The sequence below is a fragment of the Taeniopygia guttata genome, chromosome 4A (genome assembly GCF_048771995.1).
Source record: "Taeniopygia guttata chromosome 4A, bTaeGut7.mat, whole genome shotgun sequence".
Lineage (NCBI taxonomy): Eukaryota > Metazoa > Chordata > Aves > Passeriformes > Estrildidae > Taeniopygia > Taeniopygia guttata.
In genome coordinates this window covers 14962766-14982660 of record NC_133029.1, presented here as the reverse complement: position 1 = coordinate 14982660, position 19895 = coordinate 14962766, and the positions used below count along the sequence as shown (strand labels likewise).

Here is a 19895-nt window from a genome sequence, read left to right as displayed (position 1 = left end):
CTTGTGTGTCCTGGACAGAGAAGGAGAGGCTGGGGGGATGGTGGGTGAGCTCTGTGCCATGGCAGGGCTCCCCCCACCCCACAGTCCCCATCCTGCACTGGCAGGACCCTCACACCTCTGGGATCCCTGCAGAGGTCCCTGGTGGAGGAGAGGCCCTGGCAGCTCCTCTCCCTTGTGCTGGGCACTCCCGTTCCTCCCCGCAGGCGTGTGATGGCTGCTGGGGGTGTCCTGCCAGGCCAGTCCCGTGTGTGTGTCCGTGATGCTGCTGGCTGGCAGCGAGGGGTGTGGATTGAACTGTCCCCTCTCCCGCTGTGTGGGGCCTCTTCTCCCGGGTGAGAGGGCAGAGCTGCCACAGCTGCTCCCAGTTGGAATGTGGCTGGGCAGGAGCCCCGGCCGCCCTGCCATGGCCCTCAGCCAGCCCAGCCGCATCCCGTTCCATCCTCCGGGGACAGAGCTCCTGTGCCCCACCCCGTGGGAGTCGCCCCAACACGCTACTGACCAAACCAAATCTCCAATTCGGTGCGAAAAAGTGTGTATTTTGGCTTTGCTGCTCCCTGTTCCACGAGGTGTGTGGAGTGCTGCCTGCTGGGACCTGCCTGCACGGGTCAGGGTCTCCCGAAGGAAGGAAGGGGATTGGGTGAGGGTTGGGTGTTTTTTTTTTTTTTTTTAATTATTTTTTTTTAATTTTAAAACAATGAAGGAAACTTAATTGGTTTGAAAACGGCTGAGCTGTAGCCCCTGCGTGTCTGTGCTGCCCCAAGCCAGCTGCCTCTTCCCCCTTCCCTGTGCATTTCCAGGACTCTCCATCTCACACTTCCAGGGTGTCTTAGCTGTGTTATTTGCATCTTGCTGTCCCCCATGGCAGGTGAGGGGGTTCTCTGTGTGTCCATGCTGAGAAGTGACAGTGTCCTGGGCAGGCTTCAGTTACCTGCACACACGGCTTCCATCCCCAGCTCTCCCTTCCTGAGCCTGCTGTAAACCTGGGAAAAGCAGCCGATGCCCGTGGTGTCTTGGCGGGGAGCGTGGTGCCCCAGCGTGCCCAGAGTCCCTGCCTCGGGGCACTGATGCCAGGCAGTGCCATGCAAAATGTCCCGGGGCACCTCGTGTCCACCCAGCATCTGGCTCTGGTGCAGGGGCTGAGCCGGGCCCCGAGGTGCCACCACTGGGGTCCCTGTGCCCCACCAGCAGCCGTCCCCTCCAATCCAGCCCCACTGTTAGGGCCAGAGCGGGAAGTGGCGGTGCCGGCGGGCTCAGGGGGATTGTGCCATGGAGAGAGCCCCCAGCTGCTCCTCAGGACCCAGCTCGGCCTCCTCCCGGCTGCCATCCAGGGTCTCGGATCCCTCGAAGCAGCCGGAGTCGCGAGGAATGTCCCCTTTGGGCTCTGAGGGCGATGGCGGGGCCTCGGTGGTGTCCCCATCCTCTGGCTCGCTGGCTGCTGGGAGAGGGCCGTGGGTTAGTGGTGCTGCTGGGGTGCCCGGTCAGGGCTCTCCCGCCCCTCCCCAGGGCTCTTACTGTCATAGTCCAGGAGGAGCTCGGCAGCCGTCAGCAGCTTGGCACGGTGCTGGGGGTCCGTGATGTGCAGTTCGTTCAGGTGGGTCTCCCGCAGCTCCTTGAAGTCCTCCAGGGTCTGGTACCCGTTCAGCAGGAGGGTGGGGGTGTGTTCCTGGGTGGGGGGCGTGGGTAGGGGTGAGCAGGGCTTGGGTGGCTCCCCTGGCTCCCCCTGACCCCCAGTGCTGGCCTGTAGCTCCCCCCATCAGTGGGTCCACAGTGGGCACTTACCCCCACATTACCCAGAAATGCCCCACGTGTCCCCTCCGTGCCGCTGGCTGCTTGGTGGGGGGACCCAGGAGGTGGGGGACAGTGAAGGGGAGAGGGGTTGGTGGCATTGCTGGTCCCGTGCTGGGTGCTGCTGTCCCCCTCAGCCCCTGTCCCTCACCTGCAGGTTGATGCGCTCCAACAGCTCATGGAGGGTCTTGGGCTTGAGGCGCTTGTTGCGGCTGGAGCCCCGGCTCCTGCGGGCAGGGACCGTCTCCTCGGGGATCACGTCCACGTAGATGAACTTGAAGGAGCCCACCTTGTTGTTGAGCAGCCCGGTCCAGGTGCCCACAGGTGGCTTCTCGATGATGCCGATGATGTCCCCTTTCTAGGCCAAGGGACATGGGATGGTGGACAGGCTTGGGGACAGCCAGGGAACAGCCCCAGCTCAGGGGGTCCCTGGCCACCCTCCCTCCCTGCCCAGGGCCGCAGTGGCCGTGGCTCACCCGCAGCTTCAGGGAGTCCTTGTCATAGGGGCTGGGGGTGAAGTCGGTGTGGACACGGGCCCGGCCGCAGAAGGGGCCAGTGTAGGTGGGGACAGTGTCCTCCAGCAGCTGGCTGTCCCTGGGATCGCCAGGGCTGGGAATGTCGCTGCCTGCAGAGAGGAGGGGGTCAGGATGTGCCCGGCTGTGGATGTGGGGCCGGTGTCCCTTCGGGGCTGGCCTCACCGCTGGACATCTGGCGTCCGAGGGCCGGGTGCCCGTCCTCCTCCTCCAGCTCCAGGTACGACAGGGGCACCTTGTCATGGCTCTGCTCCTCCACGCTGCTGGCTGGGGACAGGGGGCATGGGGACCCCTCCGCCTCCACCTCTCCCTGCTGAAGGTACTGGGGTCAGGCCGAGGGAGGGGGAGCTGTCCCCCACTCACCTGTGCGTGTCCCCACGCCCCCTGCTCACCTTCCCCTCGGCCAGCGCCCTCACAGCCATCCTGCCCATCTTGCGGTTCATGGTGCGGGAGATGACCGCCCGCCACTTCCTGCCCAGCTTCGTCCCGCTGCTCTGCACGGCCTCCTCTGGCCTGGCGCTGCTGGGATCATCCTCGGGGATCTGCCAGAGCCATGCAGAGTGAAGGCAGAGCCCCCCACCCTGGGCAAGCCTCAGCAGGGTCACACAGGGCTGTGAGATCCCAAATCCCACCCGTGTTGGCACCCTTGGGCTGCTCCGTGACATGTGGGCCACTGGTAAGACCAGGAGTTTTGGGAAGCCAGCCCTGGAATGGGCTGTTCCCAGGGGAGCAGGAGGTGTCAAGGGGTGCTGCTGCTTCGGGGGTGCTGGGAACTCACATTCTCCTCCAGGCTGAACTCCTCACTTGACACGGGGGAGCTGACCTTGGACTTGTTGAAATCCTTGAAGCTGCTGGAACGCTGTAGGGAAAGCTGGGAGCAGGGGCAGAGGTGTGAGGGGGGAGATGGAAAGGTGGGAGATGGGCTTCTTCCTGCATTCCCTGCCCCGGCTCCTCTCTGCACTTTGGGCTGCTCTGCCCTTCCCAGGGTGATGCCAGTGCTGGGAGGAGTTTTTTGCTCTCTTCCAAGAGCTGCCATGTATCATCAACCCCCTGGAACTGGGATGTGGAGCTCTTGGTGCCTGTTAGCTGCTTGGCACAGCATTCCCAGGGCAGGGATGTTCTGGTGTTGAGCCTGGCACTGCCATGCTGGGAGCATCCCAGGGCTGTGCCACGATGCCACCCTGGCACACGGGCCAGGACGTGGGGGCACACAGGGCTCTGCATCTCCTCTCAGCACAGGTGGGCAGGCAGTGAAGGGCCACGTCCCTGCTGCTACCCACAGTGTCAGCTCCAGGACTGAAATCCTGGAGGATTCATCACAAATCCACGTTTTCCACCTGTGAGTGTCACCCCATAGCCCAGAGAGCACACCCCCAGCATCACCAGCTGGCTTGGTGCCACCTCCATGCCTAAGCCATCAAAGCTGGTTTTGGATCTCAGTCCTGGCACACCTCTCCACCCCTTGCCCATTTTGGTCTTTCCTGTGCCCCCTGCCTGCCTTCCTCTCCATGGCCTCAGGTGCCTGTCTCACATGGAAGGGTTTTTCCATGCCAGGAACGTCCTTGGTGCCAGCACAGCCACCTGGTCCCAGGTGTCCCTCATCCCTGGATGCCAGCACCAGCGTGCTGGCACAGTGGGGCACCGTGAGCTCGGCTGCCACTGCCAGCACTCTTGAGGCCCTTGGAGCACGCACCACAGTGCTTGCTCTGCCACCACCACCGCAGGGATTTCTGTTCTCAAGCAGCTCTGCCAGCTCCTGTTGTGGCAGAGGCCTTTCCCAGCCCTGCACAGCCTGGCCCTGTGCTGTTCCCTCTTTACTCTCCTTCTCATTGGCTCCACCGGGCACCCCTGAGCCCTTGGTTTTGCCATTCCTTGCAGAGGGCAGGCTCACGGTGCCACACCCAGCTGCACAGCCCCTGTGGCTTCATGCCAGCTCCAGGTGCATCCGTGCAGAGGGGATGCTGGCTTTTGCCCTGCTCCCACCCCAGTGCCCCGAATCCACCAGATCCAGGCACACTGAACCTCCCCGGGCTTCAGTGCTGAGATAAAACAGCTCTGAGGCAGAACTGCCCTGGGGCTGGAGGAGCCATGGAGAGCCTGGCAGTGGGATGTGAGTCAGGGGGGCCGGGCTGTCCCTGAGCACAGCAGGAGGGGGAAGTGAGAGTGGCTGTGGCTGGGCAAGGGCAGGGGATGCCCACTGGGACTGGCCGGGCTGGATGGGCCACCCCAGTGCAGGGAGGAGGACTTCACCCAGGTTTCCTGCGCAAGCCTGGCAGCACGGAGGAGCTGCCATGGCAGGGTTTGTCCCTGTCACAGGCAGGACCTCGCCACCAGGCACTGCCCCTGCTCTCTGTGGTGACTTGCTGATGTTGATGCCAGCCCTGCAAAGCTTGGCAAGAGCTGAAGCGCCAGCTGGTGCGAGACTTGGCAGGGGATGAGGAGCCAGTTTTGGCCCTCACTGGTGACTTCAGCCTCCAGCCTTCAGCGGCAGGGTGGCACACGGCCGTGCCACAGGGCCGTGCCACGCAGGGGGCTCTCGGGAGGCCGTGGCACTGGCAGCTGGCACTCCTGCAGCTCGCACATCGCAGCGGTGCTGCCGGAGGAAGCTGGCACACGTGATGGAGCTGCAGGCTCGACCGCAGCACCTTGCTGCGCAAGAGAGCTGCACAGCCGCCACCGCAGCCATGTCCCCCGCCAGGAAATGACAGGCGGCCGCCCACGCCTGGGGAGGCCATGGGGGCTGGGGGGCCACATCCTCCCCCAGCAGAGCTCCGCGGGTCCCACCGGCACCTGAGCTGGCACCGTGCTGATCCCGGGTGCCGCGCATCTCAGCCACGCGTCCCACCAGCATGGGAGCCAGAGTGGGAGGTGGACAAAGCCAGGACCGCGCACTGGAGAGGCCACAGCGGCTGGTGGCAAGACAGACAAACTGATGGCAGGACAGCTGCTGTCCCAGCCCCCGAGGCCCTGCCCCAGCCCTCCTGCTCAGCATCCCACGGCAGCCCAGGCTCGGACAGCTCTGGATGTGCCGGGACATCCGCGGTGCGAGGGCAGCGGGATGCCGCCAGGCTCACCTTCCTGTGTCCCGGCTCCTTGTCGCCGGCGTTGGACGGCTTGCGGCGCAGCATGGCGCTGGGGCCGGTGGCGAGGGCTGGCTCGGTGTGCGGCAGCGGCGAGCGCGGCCCGACCCGTCCTGTCCCGTCCCGTCCCGTCCCGCGGCACCGGCACCGGGAGCGCACAGGAAGCGGCGGTCACATGAGAGGCGCTTGCAGCCCTGCTCGGGGTGGCTGCCGAAGCGGGGCTGGGGCAGGAGGAAGGAAACCCTCCACGAGCTGCTGCTGCCCTGCCCGGGGCCCCTGCGTGGGGACGGTGTCTGAGCCCTGACACTTCTGGGCCGTGCAGCCCCTCGGTGATGCTGCCCCTTGCCCATCTGCAAATGGGCATCGTGCGTCCCCCCCATGGAGAAGGTGACAGTCCCAAACCCCTCTGTCGTGCCCACCCCCGTGCCTGCTCATCCTGCTGGGACACGATAGCCAAGCTCTCTGCGTGACACTTGGTCTGGGATGTCCCCTGTGTCCGCAGGTCCTCACACGCAGGTGGGATGTGCTCATGGTCACCCCGCTGCTGGCACCCGCAGGGACATCCCTGCTTGGGCTGGCTGCCCTGATTCTCACTCCAAATCCTCCATCTTTTGCCCCACAGTGGGACTCTGCCCAAATCCATCTTCCCGCTGTCGGCATTGGCTTGGTGGCCTCAGGGCTGGACAAGGTGGCACAAGGAGGGTGCCAGGGGTGGGGTTGGGGCAGGACTCCAGCCCCAACTCGGTGGCGAGGCAGCGCGCAGCACATCGGGCACAGCAGGGCGCAGCGGGGCCCGCCTTGCTCTTGTTTAATCACAGACGAACAAATAGAATACACCACAAAAAAAGGAAGTGAGGGCGGGGGAAGACCCGGCCGTGGTGGGGCCAGGGGTGCGGGGTCAGGCCCCCAGCCCGCTGAGCAGCACCGGGAGCAGCGAGGCCAGGGCCAGCGTGCCCGCGGCGGCGGGGCCGGTGCCGCTCACCGGGAAGGGCTCGGTGCTCTCCTGCAGCCATGTGTACGCCTCCTCCAGCCGCTGCCGCCGCAGCTCCGGCCCCACGCGTGCCCGGATCCTCTCGTAGTACGAGTTCAGGTACCGGATCTGCAGCCAGGCACCACGGGGAGCTGCCCGGGGGTGGCCTGGGTGCTGCCCCTGCCTTTGGCCTTCCCCATCCAGCTGCCCCACACCCTGACCACTGGTCCCACCTGCAGAGCTCATTGCCCCTCTTCATCCATGCGCCCATCCTCGCTCTGTCCTCATTTACCCACTCCAGCCTCATGCCATGGTCCTGCTTTTTTCCTGCATCCACCCCCCAAGCCCCTGTGCTGACCTCGCATTCCTGCTCTGCTCCCCACCCCGAGCACACCCCTGTACCTGCTCTGGGGACAGGAGGCTGAGGTCAATGAGGTTGCGGTCATAGGGCACCAGGGACACCACCTCGAAGGTCAGAAAAGGCTTCTCCCCGCTCTGGTGCTGCCACAGAGAGGTGTCATTGGGTGTCCCCTACCCTCTCGGAGTTGTCCCCACCCCTGACTTGATGCAGGCCCCCACGGTGTGCCACCTCTGTCACCCCGTCCCCATTCCCCTACCTCAGTCTGTGCCTCCACCACGAGGGCGACGTCCTCAATGCGGATCCCGAACTCGCCATCCTGGTAATACCCGGGCTCTGAGGGCCGGGAACACGCCTGGTGAGCCCCCAACCCCAGCAGCTCCCCCAGCCCACCCCAGCGGGGCTGGATCTGCCCCCTGAGCGGGGCTGAGAGCTGACACCCCGTCCCTGGTTGGGCTCTGTGCCCAGGGCTGTCCCAGAGAGCCGGGGTGCCAGTCGGGGTGCCAGGACATACCAATGGAGGTGAACATGCCAGCCTCCAGTGGCACGTTGTTGGACTGGAAACCCACGGGCCCTGCAGGGACACGAGGCGGGTTAGAGCTCTGTGGATAGCACGTGCTGCAGGGACACCCCAGCAAGGACCACAGAGACCCCCAGGCAAGGACTATGGGGCCACCATGGCAAGGACCACAAGGACAAGGGTCATCCCAGTAAGGAGCTTGGGACCACCTCAGCAAGGATCATGGGGCCACCCTGGCAAAGAGGGTGTTGAAAACAGGGATTTCCCGGCTCCTTACAGAGGCTCTGCTGGGAAGCCCCCAGTGAGCTCCTGTCCTTGTCCCTGTCCCCGTAGCTCAGCCCATATGCCCAGCACCAGTTTTGGTGACACCTACACTCGTGGACTGAGAGGAAGTTGCCAATGCCGTGGCCGGTCCCATGGCCATAGTTGAGTCCAACATCCCAGAGTGCCCGGCGGGCGAAGGACTCCACCGTTCTCCCTGGGGAATGAAGAGGTGGGATGGGGCCAAGGAGCCTATGGGGCTCCCCTGTGCCCTCCTGCTCACTGTGCCAGGGGTTCTGTGCAGGGCCAGCGCTGGGTTTGGCACCCACCTGCTGTGTTGGATGGGAAGATGAGGCGGGAGAGGTCAATGTTGCCCATCAGCACACGGGTGTAGGCTTCCTGTAGGGAGTGGCAGGGGGTGAGTGGCACCCAGACACCCACCCCTGCACATCCAGCCCTGGCCAGGCCCGTGATGCTGAGTGCCACAGGGAGTGCTGGACAGTGCAGGGGGGTCTGGGCATCTCAGGGGTGCCCTGGGCAGTGCAGGGGGATGTTGGCTGCCATGGGAGGGGCTGGTACCTTCTGGAGCGGGGTGGGCTCACCCCAGTGCACTGTGCGAGTGATGTCTGTTGTCCCATCCCTGCAAAGAGGGGGTCATAAAGGGCTGATGCAGCTGCAGTGCTGGCTTTGGGGGGCCCTGGATGTGGGGCTGTGGTGGGGGGGGATCTTGTTCAAAGCTACGCACAGATATTGCCCTCCGGTGTCAAAGAGGTACATCTCTCTCGCAGACAGTGTCCGGCTGCTCCCGTTGGAGGGGCTGCGAGGGGAAAGGGATCAGATCCCTCTCCCAGCTGCCCATTGCCCAGCACCCCCTGCCCACTGCCCACCACTGCCCCAGCCATACCTGTAGTGAGCCAGCGCTGCGTTGAGCCCGCTGGCCGAGATGGACTGGAAGCTGGGCCCACGGCTGTGCTCCTGGGCCCTGGAAGGCAGCAGGGAGGAAGGGAGGTGCTGGGGACCCCCGTCTGCCCTTCACCAGGCAGCACAGGCCCCAGGGGCAGCACTGACCAGCGAAATGCATCGACCTGCTGAGCCCCCAAAAACTCGTCCACGTGCCCCTGTGGGACTGCCTTCTCCAGCCACAGCAGGTACTGGATGACGGCCACCGCGTCCCGGACCTGGGGTGGCAGCGGGGAGGGGACATCAGCACCCTGCTTCCTCCGGTCTGCCCCCCGTTCTGCAGGGGACTTTGGGGAGGGGGACAGCCCTTACGTGCGCAGCTCGCAGCATCTCCTGCTCGTGGGCGTTTTTCACAGCCTTGGCCATCATGACAGGTGAGTAACTCTCCTCCAGCAGCTTCTCCTGTGAGGGCAGACAGAACGTGGCACACCTACCTGTCCCCTCAGGCGCCAGGTGACACGAGGCAGTCCCTGAGCCTGCAGGACGCACACCCCTGGTTCGGTGCCCACCTGGGGGACGATGCTGTAGAGGCCGTAGGTGGTGTACTCGGTGCCCAGCCACACGGTGACGCTGCCCTGGGCGTAGCGGCGCAGGTGGGCGCTCACCTGCCCGTACTCCCGCAGCTCCACGCACAGCGGCCCCGGGCAGCCCGAGCGCAGCGACTCCCGCGCCGCCGCCGAGAGCCGCGACTCCTCCACGAACAGGCTGCGAGGGAGCGGGATGGGCCGGGCACGGTCGGGGTGCTCGGCTCCTGCCTTTGGTCCCCCCGAGTCCGGCCACGCCGGCAGAGGAGGGACCTGGGCAGCTGTGAGGGGATGCTGGGCTGGGAATGGGAGGAACTGGGGCTGTGAGGAAAGGGAGTGTGCCACGCGTGCCCTCGGAGTCAGGGGATGGATGTGTGGCTCAGAAGGACACTCAGTGGGGCTGGGCATGGCAGGATGGGTGGCTCTGGGGATAATGGGCAATGGGGCTGAGAGGCGGGTCCCATGGGGGCTGGCTCCCAAAGGAAGGGTGGAAGGGGAGTGGGTGGTCAGCCCCCTCCAGGCCCCGTGCCCTGTACAGGGATATACTGCCCACCTTATGGTTGTGTTGGTCAGGAGGGTGTAGGAGTAGAAGACAGGGTTGTAGGGGATGTCATCTCCGCGGAGGTTGAAGAGCCCTGCCAGGAACGAGACCTCTGCACCCGCGACCGCCACTGCCCTGCCACCCCCAGGGGTCGAGCCCACGGCCCCTGCCATGGCCCCACGGTGGGTACCCACAGGCCGTCTCCTCCAGCCCCGACAGCAGCACGGCTGTGGGGCGCCGCTGGTGCTGCTCCATCCGCTGCCGGATCCCAGCCACCTTCTCCTGCCAGCTCCTCCCTGCCAGTCGGGCGAGTGGTGGGCTCAGTGCAGGACCACCGCGGCCCCAGGCTGGGGGTGCTGCGGGTGAGCTGCGGGAGGCTGGGGTCAGACCTGTGAACTCTGCTGGGAGGCTGTAGATCTCGCTGGAGGAGGGAAGGGGTCTCTGATCACCCCATGCCTGATCCACAAGGTTGGTCTCGAGGGGGAGCAGGGTCCGGCCGGAGCCGTGCAGAGCCCGGCTGTAGCTGTTCCAGGTGTCTGGGGGGTGAGCAGCCCGCAGGTTTGGGCTCCTGGTAAATCTGCACCCAGGGGCTGCCCTCCCGTGGGCAGGGTGACCCACGGTGTCAGCCAGCCCTACCGATGGAGAAGAGGAAGGGGTCCAAACCGACTTTCCCCTCCGCAGGAACCGCCTTCAGGATCCACATCCCGATGGACTCGATCGAGACTGCAGGAGAGAGCTGGGTGGCACCGCGGATTTGCAGCGTGTCCCGAGCCCAGAGATGGCTGTGGCAGGGCCTGGGGGGTCCCTGGGGACTCAGCAGGCCCCATCCTGCCCCCACTGACTTGTCCTCTGCAGCTCCCAGTTGCAGTCCAGCTCCCGCTCTGCCTGGGTCCAGTAGCGGCTGTCAGTCCACAGGGCAGCCTTGTCCTGTGTCACCACCGCAGTGCCTGGGACAGCGTTGGGGGCTCAGGGATCACCTCTTTCTCTCTCCCTGCAGCTGCCAGGGACCCCCAGCGGCTCTCAGGGAGTGGGACCATGCCGTGCACATGGATCCCAGGAATGAGGACCAGTACCCGAGGGTTGGGGGGGTGCCCTCACCTGCAGAGCCGGTGAATCCGGTGAGCCAGCCCAGCCGGGCATCCCGCTGGGAGATGTACTCGCTCTGGAGCCGGGATGGGGCCGTGAGAGGTGGCTGTGGGCAGGGAGCGGGTCCCCGGGGGGGCGGGGGGCTCCCACCTTACCATGTGGGCATCCGTGGAGGGCACGATGTAGGCGTGGACGCCGTGGGTCCGCATGATGCCCCGCAGCGCGGCCAGACGCGCCGTCGTGTTGGTGGCCGTCCGTGGCAGGTACTGGTGGCACAGGGAGACGTGCTGGGACTGGGGGACCCCGTGCCGGGGGTCTCAGGAACAGGGAGGGGGAGCAAGGCGGGGCTCACCGCTGGGTCCGCGGAGCAATCCCGGATGTCATTCCTGGTGGAAGGAGCCTGTGGTGCCCGCCCTGCAGCACAGCCTGTGGGCACGGCGACACCCGGGAGCCTCAGGCTGCAGCCTGGGGGACTGCTGGACCTTTGCTCCAGCCCGGAACTGCACCAGGCAGCTGTGACCCTCGTCCCCAGCCCCAAACACCAGCCAGCCAAGCTTGGGGCTTTTTGCAAAACCCGGTGTTTTTAGCCCCAGAAATAGTGGATGAAAAGCAACGTCATCCCCTGGTTCAAGAGGAGATAAATCTCCCGGTGCCCGTGGTACAGTGGGATCATCACGGGGAGCAGCTGTGCCCAGCACGGAGCACGGAGGGGCTGGCAGGAGCCTGTCTGGAGCATCCCAGCCCTGGGGCTGTGGAAGAAACTGGCTGAGGTGGGGCCATGTCCTGGACCTGACCTGTCCCCAGGGCTGCTTGGCATGGGGCCCCACCACCACTCCCTGGGCTCTCCATCACCAGCGGGCACCTGGCTTCTCCCTTTGGGCCGGGGCACACAGCTTGGGTCCGTGGGACAATGTGTGATGGGGTCATCCTCAGCATGAGGGGCCTTGGGTACCAGTGTCTGCACGCCGGGTCTGCTTCTTGCCTGCCCCAGGCCCATCCCTGAGGCAGCCGGGCAGGGTGAGCCCTGACACACAGTCTGGCTCCTACCCCGGGGTGGACCCACGTTCTCCACGTCTGGTTCCTGGGGTCCCCAGATGTGCCATCCCACCCCAGTGCCCTGCCCACCGTCTGCCGTACCGTGGAGCAGGAGTGTCCAGGCTGTGATCCAGAGCAGGGGGGACATGGCTGCCCCGGCCAGGCACCAAGGGGACACTGTGCGTGACAGGTCCCTCCTCCTGTGCCTTTGCCCCAGGGGCAGAGGGATGCGGAGTGGGAGGGACGAGGCCTCAGCAGCTACAGGGCATGGGGAGCAGGGTTTGTCCCTTTGAAAAGTGAATTCTGCTGCTAAATAAAAGCAAACAGCGGAATCAGCACAAAGTCCAAAGATCCTGCAGGAGCAGAAGTGGGAACGTGCCAAGTAAGCCTGGCACCACCTGATGGCCAGGGAGAGCTCAGGGAAAGGCTTTGCTCCCTGAGGAGCCCCTGTGTTTTGGATCTGTGGAGAGCTGACATGGGATCCCTGGGGTGAGGACCAGATGTCCCCCAAGCCAATCAGGCCCCAAAGTCATCCCTCCTTCTCTACAGGACATGGAGCCATGCAGGGGGGCACCAGCCCTTGTTCAGTGCCCGGGACCACCAGCCTCTGCTGGGGCTGCACAGGGACCTGTGCTCCATGGGAGGATCCTGATGGGATGTGCCCTTTGTCCCTCCAGGCCCATCAGCAGCCTGCCTTGATAAAACCTCATTATCTTCACCATAAGATGCCACCTCTGTACATCTGCCTTGATAAAACCTCATTATCTTCATCATAAGGAGCCTTGACCCCGAGGTCTGTCACTTTGATTGCACAGCTACTTCCTCCAGCGGCTTCAATGACTCTGGTTGTGGAGAGAAAGGCTGGGAGAGGGGCAGACGGGGCAGACCTGCTGCCACAGGCACTGGAGGTGTCCACCCCTGGCATGGACACGGATCTCCAGGGATGAGTGCATGTCCCCACCCAGGACAGGTCATGGAGTCACAGATTGGTTGGGCCTGGAAAGGACATTAGAGATCCTCTAGTTTTGACCCCCTGCCATGGGCAGTGACACCTTCCATTATTCCAGGTGGCTCCAAGCCCCTTCCATCCTGGCCTTGGACACTTCCAGGGACGGGGCAGCCACAGCTGCTCTGGCCAACCTGTGCCGGGGCCTCCCCACCCTCATAGGGAAGATTTTCCTCCCTCTATCTAATCCACACTGACTCTAATTTAAAACCACCCTGCCTTGATCTGTTGCAATGGGCTCTACCAAAACGTTTGTTCCCACAGATTCACATCCCCACCCTCCCAGGCTTCCCAGAGCACTCCCTACAGGATCACAGCTCATCACAGCCCACGAGGATCTTTGGGATGTGCCTCCCTCTTCCTGGGCCTGTGGTCCCTGCAGCCCAGCTCTCACAGGCTCGGCTCAAAGCCAAAGTGGGATTTGTGTGGGGACCAGGAACCCTCTGAGCTGCTGCCTCTTCCCAGTTGGGCACACAGGTGTTTACCCACCTACCCTGGCAGCGACTGTCCGGCTGTGTCACCACTCTGATGTCCAGCTGTGTCACCACTCTGATGTCCAGCTGTGTCACTGAACTGGCTGGCTGTGTCGCTGTTCCCTCAGGCACTGTCCGGCTGTGTCCCCACGCTGTCCGCTGTGTCCGGCAGTGTCACCACCGCACCTGCCGTGACACCGCGCCGTGTCCAGCTGTGGCACCGGGGCCCTGCTCACCACGAGGTGGCACCAGGACCGCGCCGTGCAGCCGCAGACACTTGTCCCGTGTCCCGCTCTGCTGTCCCGTGTCGCACTGTCCCGTGTGCTGTCCCTAACCAACCTGCAGCTGCGGCAGAGCCGGGGGGACCCCTGGCCACCCGCTCCCTCCGGCTGAGCCCTGGGACGCTCATGTCACCAATGCTCTCGGGCTGCCCGTGCCTGGCATCACCCGCTGGTCCCTGCCCTGTGAGAGGAGCCCAGGAAGGGGCAGGACAGGGACAGGTGGCAGAGGGACTCCAGAATTGCTGTGATTGCTACGCAGTTTCCCAAGGCTGCGATGCGGTGCCGTGGGGACAGTCAGGCAGCGCTTTGCTGCCATCCCGCTCCTTAGTGACACGCGTTAATGGCGCTTCATCCTCCCTGCCGGGTTCCTGCGGGCCCGGGGGCTGCACTCCACCCCGGGAGGGTCCACAGGGCGAGGGGCATCCTCACCCCTTCATTCCTTCCCTCCGAGCTCCACCCCGCAGTGCCCTCACAGGCAGTGCCATCCGCGGTGCCACCACCCTCGGGTCAGCCTCCTCCTGCCCAGCTCGGGGGTGGCACCGGCCGTCCCCGGGGACCGCGGGGCCGCGTGTCGCTCCGGGCCAGCGTCAACCGGACGAAGCTCCTCGGCCGCCGCGCGTCCGGTGGGGCCCGTCCCTCCCGCGGGAGGTTTCCTCGAAGACGAGCCGGAGGAAGGCTTTGGGGGGACATCCTCCCTTTGTGGGCTATTGTTGGCCTTCCGTCACCTGCAGGGGCCGCGGGGTGACTCAGGCCGGGGGGACGCGCCCGGCAAACAGGACGCGGGGAGGATGTGCGGGCGCAGGAATGCGGATGCCGGTGGTGGCACCGGGATGCTGCCAGGATCCCTGAGGGTGCCCTGGCAGCCGGGGTGTGCCCGGTGATGCCTGCCCAGGGATGGGCTGGGGCATCCTCCCTGCACCGGAGAGCTCGGCAGCCGGGCTGTGGGGATGCCTCATGCAGCTCCTGCTCACCCTGAAGAAGCACCACCAGTTTGGGGGTGCACAGCACTGGTGGGCAGCGCTGACCCCACATTGTGCCAGAAGTGGGGGCTGCAGGAGAGCCTGTCTGGGGTGAGAGGCTGCAGCCAGCAGGGCTGGAACAGGTTCAGAGGATGTTCCCCTCCTGTGGTACCACAGACATGTGTGGGGCTGTGCACATGGTACAGCCCCTCCTCAGATCCCCCCACTCCTCCTGTAGCCCTTCCTAGAGCCCCCCAACACACACACCAGGTACAGCCCCTCCTCAGATCCCCCACTCCTCCTGTAGCCCTTCCTAGAGCCCCCCAACACACACACCAGGTACAGCCCCTCCTCAGATCCCCCACTCCTCCTGTAGCCCTTCCTAGAGCCCCCCAACACACACCAGGTACAGCCCCTCCTCAGATCCCCCCACTCCTCCTGTAGCCCCTCCTAGAGCCCCCCCTGACACCCAGTACAGTCACCAACCCCTCCTAGAGTGCCTCCCTATACCCATGCCCCCATACAACTCCTCCTGCAGTCCCCCCATATGCCCCTCTTTGCCCCCACACCGTGTCAGGGCCACCCCCTCACCCCACTGGCCGGGGCTCTCTCAGGGTGCAGTTGTAGCTGTCATCCACCTTTCTGAGGGTTGATGACACCCACCTTTGTGGAGGCTCACCCTGGCCAGGTGCCCCCAAAGCTACTGCAGCACTGCTCCTCAGCTGAGCAAGGAGGGAAAATACAAGGAAAAGATTGAGATAAGGATCAGTACATCACCAGGTGCAGGCATGCGTCAAACAGTCTCAGTTTGGGGAAATTAATGGAATTTCCTAAAATCATGGATGAATGGAATGGTTTGGGTTGGAAGGGACCTTAAAGCCCATCTTATTCCAAGCTCCTGCCATGGGCAGGGACACCTTCCACTATCCCAAAGTTGCTCAAAGTCTTGTCCAACCTGGCCTTGGGCACTTGCAGGGATCCAGGGGCAGCCACAGCTGCTCTGGACAACCTGTGCTGGGGCCTCATCCCCTCATAGCCATGAATTTCTTCCTAATATCTGATCTAAATCTCCCCTTTTATGTATTTATCACCAATCAAATCAGAGCAGAGTAATGAGAAAAACCCCCAAACCTTAACCACTTTTCCCACCTCTCCCTTCCTCCTGGGCCCAAAGTCATTCTCGATTTCTCTCCCTTCTCCCCTCTGCAGTGGGGACTGTGGGCAGTTCACCACACACTGCCTGGCTGGGGGCTGGAGGGGACAGTGGGCAGGCAGGACAGGTCCCTGTCCCCTTGGGTGCTGGAGAAGAGAGGCACTGGGAGGGGTTGCGTGAGCCAGGAGAAGTGGAGGGTCCCAGAATCTGAGGATCAGGCTGGGAGGGGGGTCCCAGGACTAGGGTGGAAGGGGATAGACAGGCTGGATCCAGGCTGTGCAGGGGTCCCATGCCAAGCTGGCCGCTGTGTTAGGGTCTGGGGGCCATTCTGGGTGTGGGGGTCCCAGCACCATTTAGGGTAGGGAGTCCTGGACCAGGCTGGGCACAGAGGCCGGGGCTAGGCTGGGAGCCGGTCCCAGATTCGGGCTGGATGGGGGTCCCCGCACAAGCTGGGGTGGTCTCAGAGCACTGGGGACGCGATGAGGGGACTTTAGGCGGGGAATCCCCCGGAGGATGCGCCGGGAGGGGATCGGGCAGCAGAGCGGGATGGAGGGAAACCCGCGGAGGTGTCCCGGCGGCGGGGCGGGGCAGGGCGGGGGGCGGACGCGTCCCCCCCATGCCGGGGGCCAGATGACGGGAGGCGGCGGGGCCGGGCCGGCTCTCACCGCCTACAAATGCGGCTCCCCCGGCGGCCGCCCCCGCCGCCCCCCGCCGCCCCCCGCCATGGCCGCCCCGCGCCGGCTCCTGGCCCCGCTGCTGCTGCTGCTGCTGCTGCTCGGGCTCGTCCTGGCCGCCCCCGGTGAGAGCGGAACAGCCGCGGGGACCCCACGCCGGCGGCGGGGGATGGAGGGAGGGAGGGAGCGAGGGGAGAGGGGACCGCGGGGACCGCGCCGGGGTGGCCGCGGCTTGGGGGGCACCGGGAGCCGCCGCCGCCGGGCTGGGGAAAGACAAAGCGCTTTCTTTGGAGCCAAAACCCTCCCGGTCCCCGTGCAGAGCGGGAGCGTCCGGAGCCGCGGTGACAGCCCCGGGCATGACCGTGTCCCGCAACTGGAGCCACGCGGGGCACGGCCCCGGCCCCGGCTGCCGACCGACCCCGCGGGGTTCGGGGAGCTGGGAGCAAAGCATCCCCGCCAGGCACTAAGGGGAGCAGGAGCAGTGCCAGGGAGCAGAGCATCCCGCCAGGGGCTCCAGGGCCCCGGGGCAACGGGACCACTGCTGGGAGCACCGGCGCCAGGCACGGCGGGGATGCGGGAACCGGCCCGGGGTGAAGGGCTGGGGGTCCCGGTGGCACATGGAGGAGGTGCCTGTGGTAGGGGGGGGTGCTGGGCCGAAAGCAGAGGCTGAGCAGCCCCATGGCCCGGCTGCGGCTGTGGCCGTGGCCACACGGATGGCCATGCCGGGCACAGGTGGCCGGGCCCGCCGGCACAGGGAGCGCTCGGCAGCGATGGCTCTTGTTGGGGACAGTGCCCGGGGCCAGGCAGCCCCACGGTACCGCCGTCCCTGTCCTGCGTGGGGGGGACACGTGGCTGACGCTGCTGCTGATCTCCGCAGGGCCGCTGGGGAAGGCGCCGGACGGGAAGGATGCCCAGAATGGGCTCACCCGGAGGCTGGTGCGGCCGCGGGGCGCACGCCGTGGGACCGGCCAGCGGCCCGGGGGCTGGCGGAGGTCCCGGCGGCCCCGGCCCCGGCTGTCCCACAAGGGCCCCATGCCGTTCTGAGCCAGGTGAGATGCGGCGGGGCACGGGGGATGCGGGGAGACGTGTGACGGTGCCATGAGGGAACTCGTATGTACTTGGACTTGCTCTCGTTGCAGGGCTGCCACCAGCCTTCCACGGACACGGCTTCCATTGCCCGCGCCGCGTTCTCGCCCGATCTGCTCATCCTCCGGCCCTCCTGAGCCTGGGGTCCCCCCCCACCTGCTCCCGGCGGCTGCCCCGGAGGCCCCGGTGCCGTGTCTGGCACTGCCGGTGCATTCTGCCCCTCCTCACCGCCCCGCAGGGCCGGCTGGATGGGGGCTGCCTGCAGAGGGGCCACGGTAGCTACGATGCCCTGTCCCGGTGGGCACAGGACTGGCTCAGGCATCGGCCCGCCGGGACCACGGGCTTTGTGCACAGCACTTTGTCAGGCAGAGCAGCTTCTCCTCAGGGGTCTGTGTGCTCCCCCGGGGTCCTGCCCCAGCCCTGTCACCCCCACGCCAGGGGGGAGCACGCAGCTTTCCCTGGGTCTATTTATTCCCATGGTGCTCATCCCACACCCTGGGTGAGTTGCCCTTCCTTTCCCACTGGCAGACCCACCTTGTGGTGGAGTGGGGTGCCCACCCAGGACACACTGCTTCATGCCATGGGACAGTAGGAATGGGGGACACTGGGGTCTCTATCAAGCTCTGCCATATACCAAAGGAGGGGCCCTGGCTCAGAGCTGGGCCCTGCTGATTGTCTCCTGTGTCTGTAAAGATTTATTCCATGTAAATACAACTTTATAATAAAGAGTTATGATTATTAACTCAGTAAATGCTGATTTCTGGAAGGGCAGGCAGGGGTTGCTCTCCTGCTGGTGGGGAGGGATCTCAGGTGCCTCCACTGCCTCCTGGGGCTGTCTATAGGCACTGGGGTTCATGGCTGGGGCAAGGAGGGTGGGAAAACACAAGTCAGAGGGGCTTGGGAGATGGAGGAGGGGATGCTGGAAGGGCACAGGGATGCTGGTCCTCCTGGGCATCCCTGTCCCTTGTGTTCAGACACTGCTATCCCTGGCATCCCTGTTTCTGGTGTCCCTGTCCCTGGTATCCCTGGCATTCCTCCCCTACGTGTCTCCACCCCATGGGGCTGGGTGTGAGCAGGACCCATATGGGGGGCAGGGGGGTCAAGGCTCAGGGGACTGAGGGTCCCAGTGGGACCCTGCAGGTGGGGAGGAGGAGCTGAGCCCTGCAAAGGGATGGGACCCAGGGGACAGGACACCTCCAGCCGTGGCTGGGAAGTTGGGAGAGGGGGTGCCCTGCGAGGCCTCCCAGTTTGCAGGGGGCTGCCCACGTCCCGGGCGCGGGGCTGCGGGCAGGGGTCGGCAGTGCCGGCGGGGAGGGGGTTAAGGGGCTCTGGAGGAGCGGAAGGGTTGCAGCTGCGGGCTGGGAGCGGGGCTGGGGAAGCGCCGGGACCCAGCTGGCCTCCATTAGCTCATCCGCCGGGACCGGGAGGGATGCGCTGCCCGGCCCCGCGCCAGCGCTCCGGCCGCGCCCGCCGCACGATCCGCCACCCGCGGGGCCCTGCGAGCCGCTGCTGCCCCACGTCCCCACTGCCACCGCCACCGCCACCCCAGGAGTCACTGCCCGTGCCCCCACGACGGTCTGGGTGGGTGGGCAGGGGTTGCCCGCTCACTGCTCAGTCGTGTCCTGGCTCCTGTGCCGTTTTCCAGAGCCAGCAACCTCCCAGAGCTGGAGTGGGGCAGGACATGGTGCCCCAGCCACAGCCCCCTCCAGCTGCCTCCACCTCTGGGATGCTGGGGGTGGGTGGTTATCGTTCCTCCATTGCCAGCTCACAGTGCTGCTGCTACTGGCTTGAACTGGGAGGGCTCTCCCCCGGCACTTCAATGCAGCCCTCAATGCCCGTGGTCTGCCTCCCCAGCTGCAGCAGCAGGCACCTTGCCCAAGGGATTCGGTGAGGTCCCTGCTCTGCAGGACTGGCAGTGGGGGGCCCAGCAGACCCCTGGAGCAACTGCCGTGGCCGTGGCAGCAAGGCAGTGATGTCCCACGTCCCCCAGGCATCGCCTCAAGCGCTTGGGCTGCAGCCAGGGGCTGCACAGCTGAGCCCTGACCCCAGCCCTCCTGCACCAGCCTGAGAGGAGAAGGCCAGGGAGGACCTCCTGGCTGGGCTGTGGCCAGCCTGGAAGGAGGAAAAGGCTTCTGGGCCGGGAGACCTAAGGAATCTCTGGCTCTTCCTGGCCTGGCTGGATGCCCAAGGCAGGTGGGAGCTGCTGAGCTCAGTCATGCTCCCTGTGCCTCCTGTGCCATGGCAGTGCCAGAGCTCCTGTACTGCCACAGGAGGTGGGCCAGAGTGGGCAGTGGGCACAGGACAGTGCTGGGGACACGGGCAGAGGGGCATGGGGCAGGTCCTGTGCAAGCAGGGTCTGTCCTGGCAGGGCAAGGATGGGGTCTGCCAGGTCCCAGCAGCTCACTGAGCAGGGAGACAGGGGTGCTGGGGGCATGGGGAGAGGGCTGAGCAGTTGTAGGAGCCCTGAGGTCCCTGGGGATGTCTGGCTGTCCACAGGGACCAGGGGACAGCTCACTGCCCACCTAGGGCTGGCAAGGGATGCTCAGTGCGGCTGTGGGACACCGCCAGCTCCTCCAGCACCACCACCTCGGTACCACCAGCATCCCTCAG

The 19895-nt window shown here is 65.3% G+C and overlaps 3 protein-coding genes across 6 annotated transcripts; 1 reads left to right on the top strand and 2 right to left on the bottom strand.

The window, feature by feature from the left end:
• Nucleotides 1-515: 515 nt before the first annotated feature.
• SASH3 (SAM and SH3 domain containing 3) lies at nt 516-6046 on the bottom strand. Of its 4 annotated transcripts, none has more exons than XM_030272771.4 (8): nt 5393-6046; nt 3097-3189; nt 2711-2860; nt 2484-2628; nt 2262-2410; nt 1937-2143; nt 1513-1663; nt 516-1435 (listed from the first exon to the last, which is right to left on the bottom strand). In XM_030272771.4, exons 1-8 carry the CDS (start codon nt 5444-5446, stop codon nt 1251-1253), a joined length of 1134 nt encoding a protein of 377 aa, XP_030128631.2. In that variant the 5' UTR covers nt 5447-6046; the 3' UTR covers nt 516-1250. The 4 variants fall into 4 exon arrangements, with proteins under 4 accessions (XP_030128631.2, XP_030128629.2, XP_030128630.2 ...); XM_030272769.4 differs by having other exon boundaries at nt 2484-2631; nt 5393-6043; XM_030272770.4 differs by having other exon boundaries at nt 516-1432; nt 2484-2631; nt 5393-6040.
• A 119-nt stretch (nt 6047-6165) lies between these two features.
• XPNPEP2 (X-prolyl aminopeptidase 2) lies at nt 6166-11950 on the bottom strand. Its single transcript, XM_072929211.1, has 21 exons — nt 11756-11950; nt 10971-11044; nt 10774-10884; nt 10631-10694; nt 10375-10479; nt 10169-10255; nt 9922-10068; nt 9727-9828; nt 9545-9626; nt 8977-9172; nt 8780-8869; nt 8576-8685; nt 8412-8489; nt 8253-8324; nt 8087-8147; nt 7837-7906; nt 7620-7724; nt 7241-7300; nt 6986-7062; nt 6771-6869; nt 6166-6497 (listed from the first exon to the last, which is right to left on the bottom strand). Exons 1-21 carry the CDS (start codon nt 11799-11801, stop codon nt 6297-6299), a joined length of 2037 nt encoding a protein of 678 aa, XP_072785312.1. The 5' UTR covers nt 11802-11950; the 3' UTR covers nt 6166-6296.
• A 4281-nt stretch (nt 11951-16231) lies between these two features.
• Nucleotides 16232-17461, top strand: APLN (apelin). Its single transcript, XM_030272780.3, has 3 exons — nt 16232-16324; nt 17077-17248; nt 17339-17461. The coding sequence occupies exons 1-2, from the start codon at nt 16249-16251 to the stop codon at nt 17241-17243; spliced, it is 243 nt and encodes an 80-aa protein (XP_030128640.2). The 5' UTR covers nt 16232-16248; the 3' UTR covers nt 17244-17248; nt 17339-17461.
• The last annotated feature ends 2434 nt before the right edge of the window (nt 17462-19895 follow it).

What these genes read in the sequence shown, in the direction of transcription:
- XPNPEP2 (XM_072929211.1), bottom strand. Translation starts at nt 11,801, where the DNA reads ATGTCCCCCCTGCTCTGGATCACAGCCTGGACACTCCTGCTCCACG. An exon ending in CTGGGAGCTGCAGAGGACAA is followed by an intron (nt 10,256 to 10,374) that starts GTCAGTGGGGGC and finishes TCTCTCCTGCAG; the next exon opens with TCTCGATCGAGTCCATCGGG. An exon ending in AGCCCACCCCGCTCCAGAAG is followed by an intron (nt 7,907 to 8,086) that starts GTACCAGCCCCT and finishes CACTCCCTACAG; the next exon opens with GAAGCCTACACCCGTGTGCT.
- SASH3 (XM_030272772.4), bottom strand. Translation starts at nt 3,354, where the DNA reads ATGGCAGCTCTTGGAAGAGAGCAAAAAACTCCTCCCAGCACTGGCATC. An exon ending in AGTTCAGCCTGGAGGAGAAT is followed by an intron (nt 2,861 to 3,096) that starts GTGAGTTCCCAG and finishes TGGCTCTGGCAG; the next exon opens with ATCCCCGAGGATGATCCCAG. An exon ending in GGGCGCTGGCCGAGGGGAAG is followed by an intron (nt 2,632 to 2,710) that starts GTGAGCAGGGGG and finishes CAGTACCTTCAG; the next exon opens with CAGGGAGAGGTGGAGGCGGA.
- APLN (XM_030272780.3), top strand. Translation starts at nt 16,249, where the DNA reads ATGGCCGCCCCGCGCCGGCTCCTGGCCCCGCTGCTGCTGCTGCTGCTG. An exon ending in GCTCGTCCTGGCCGCCCCCG is followed by an intron (nt 16,325 to 17,076) that starts GTGAGAGCGGAA and finishes TGATCTCCGCAG; the next exon opens with GGCCGCTGGGGAAGGCGCCG.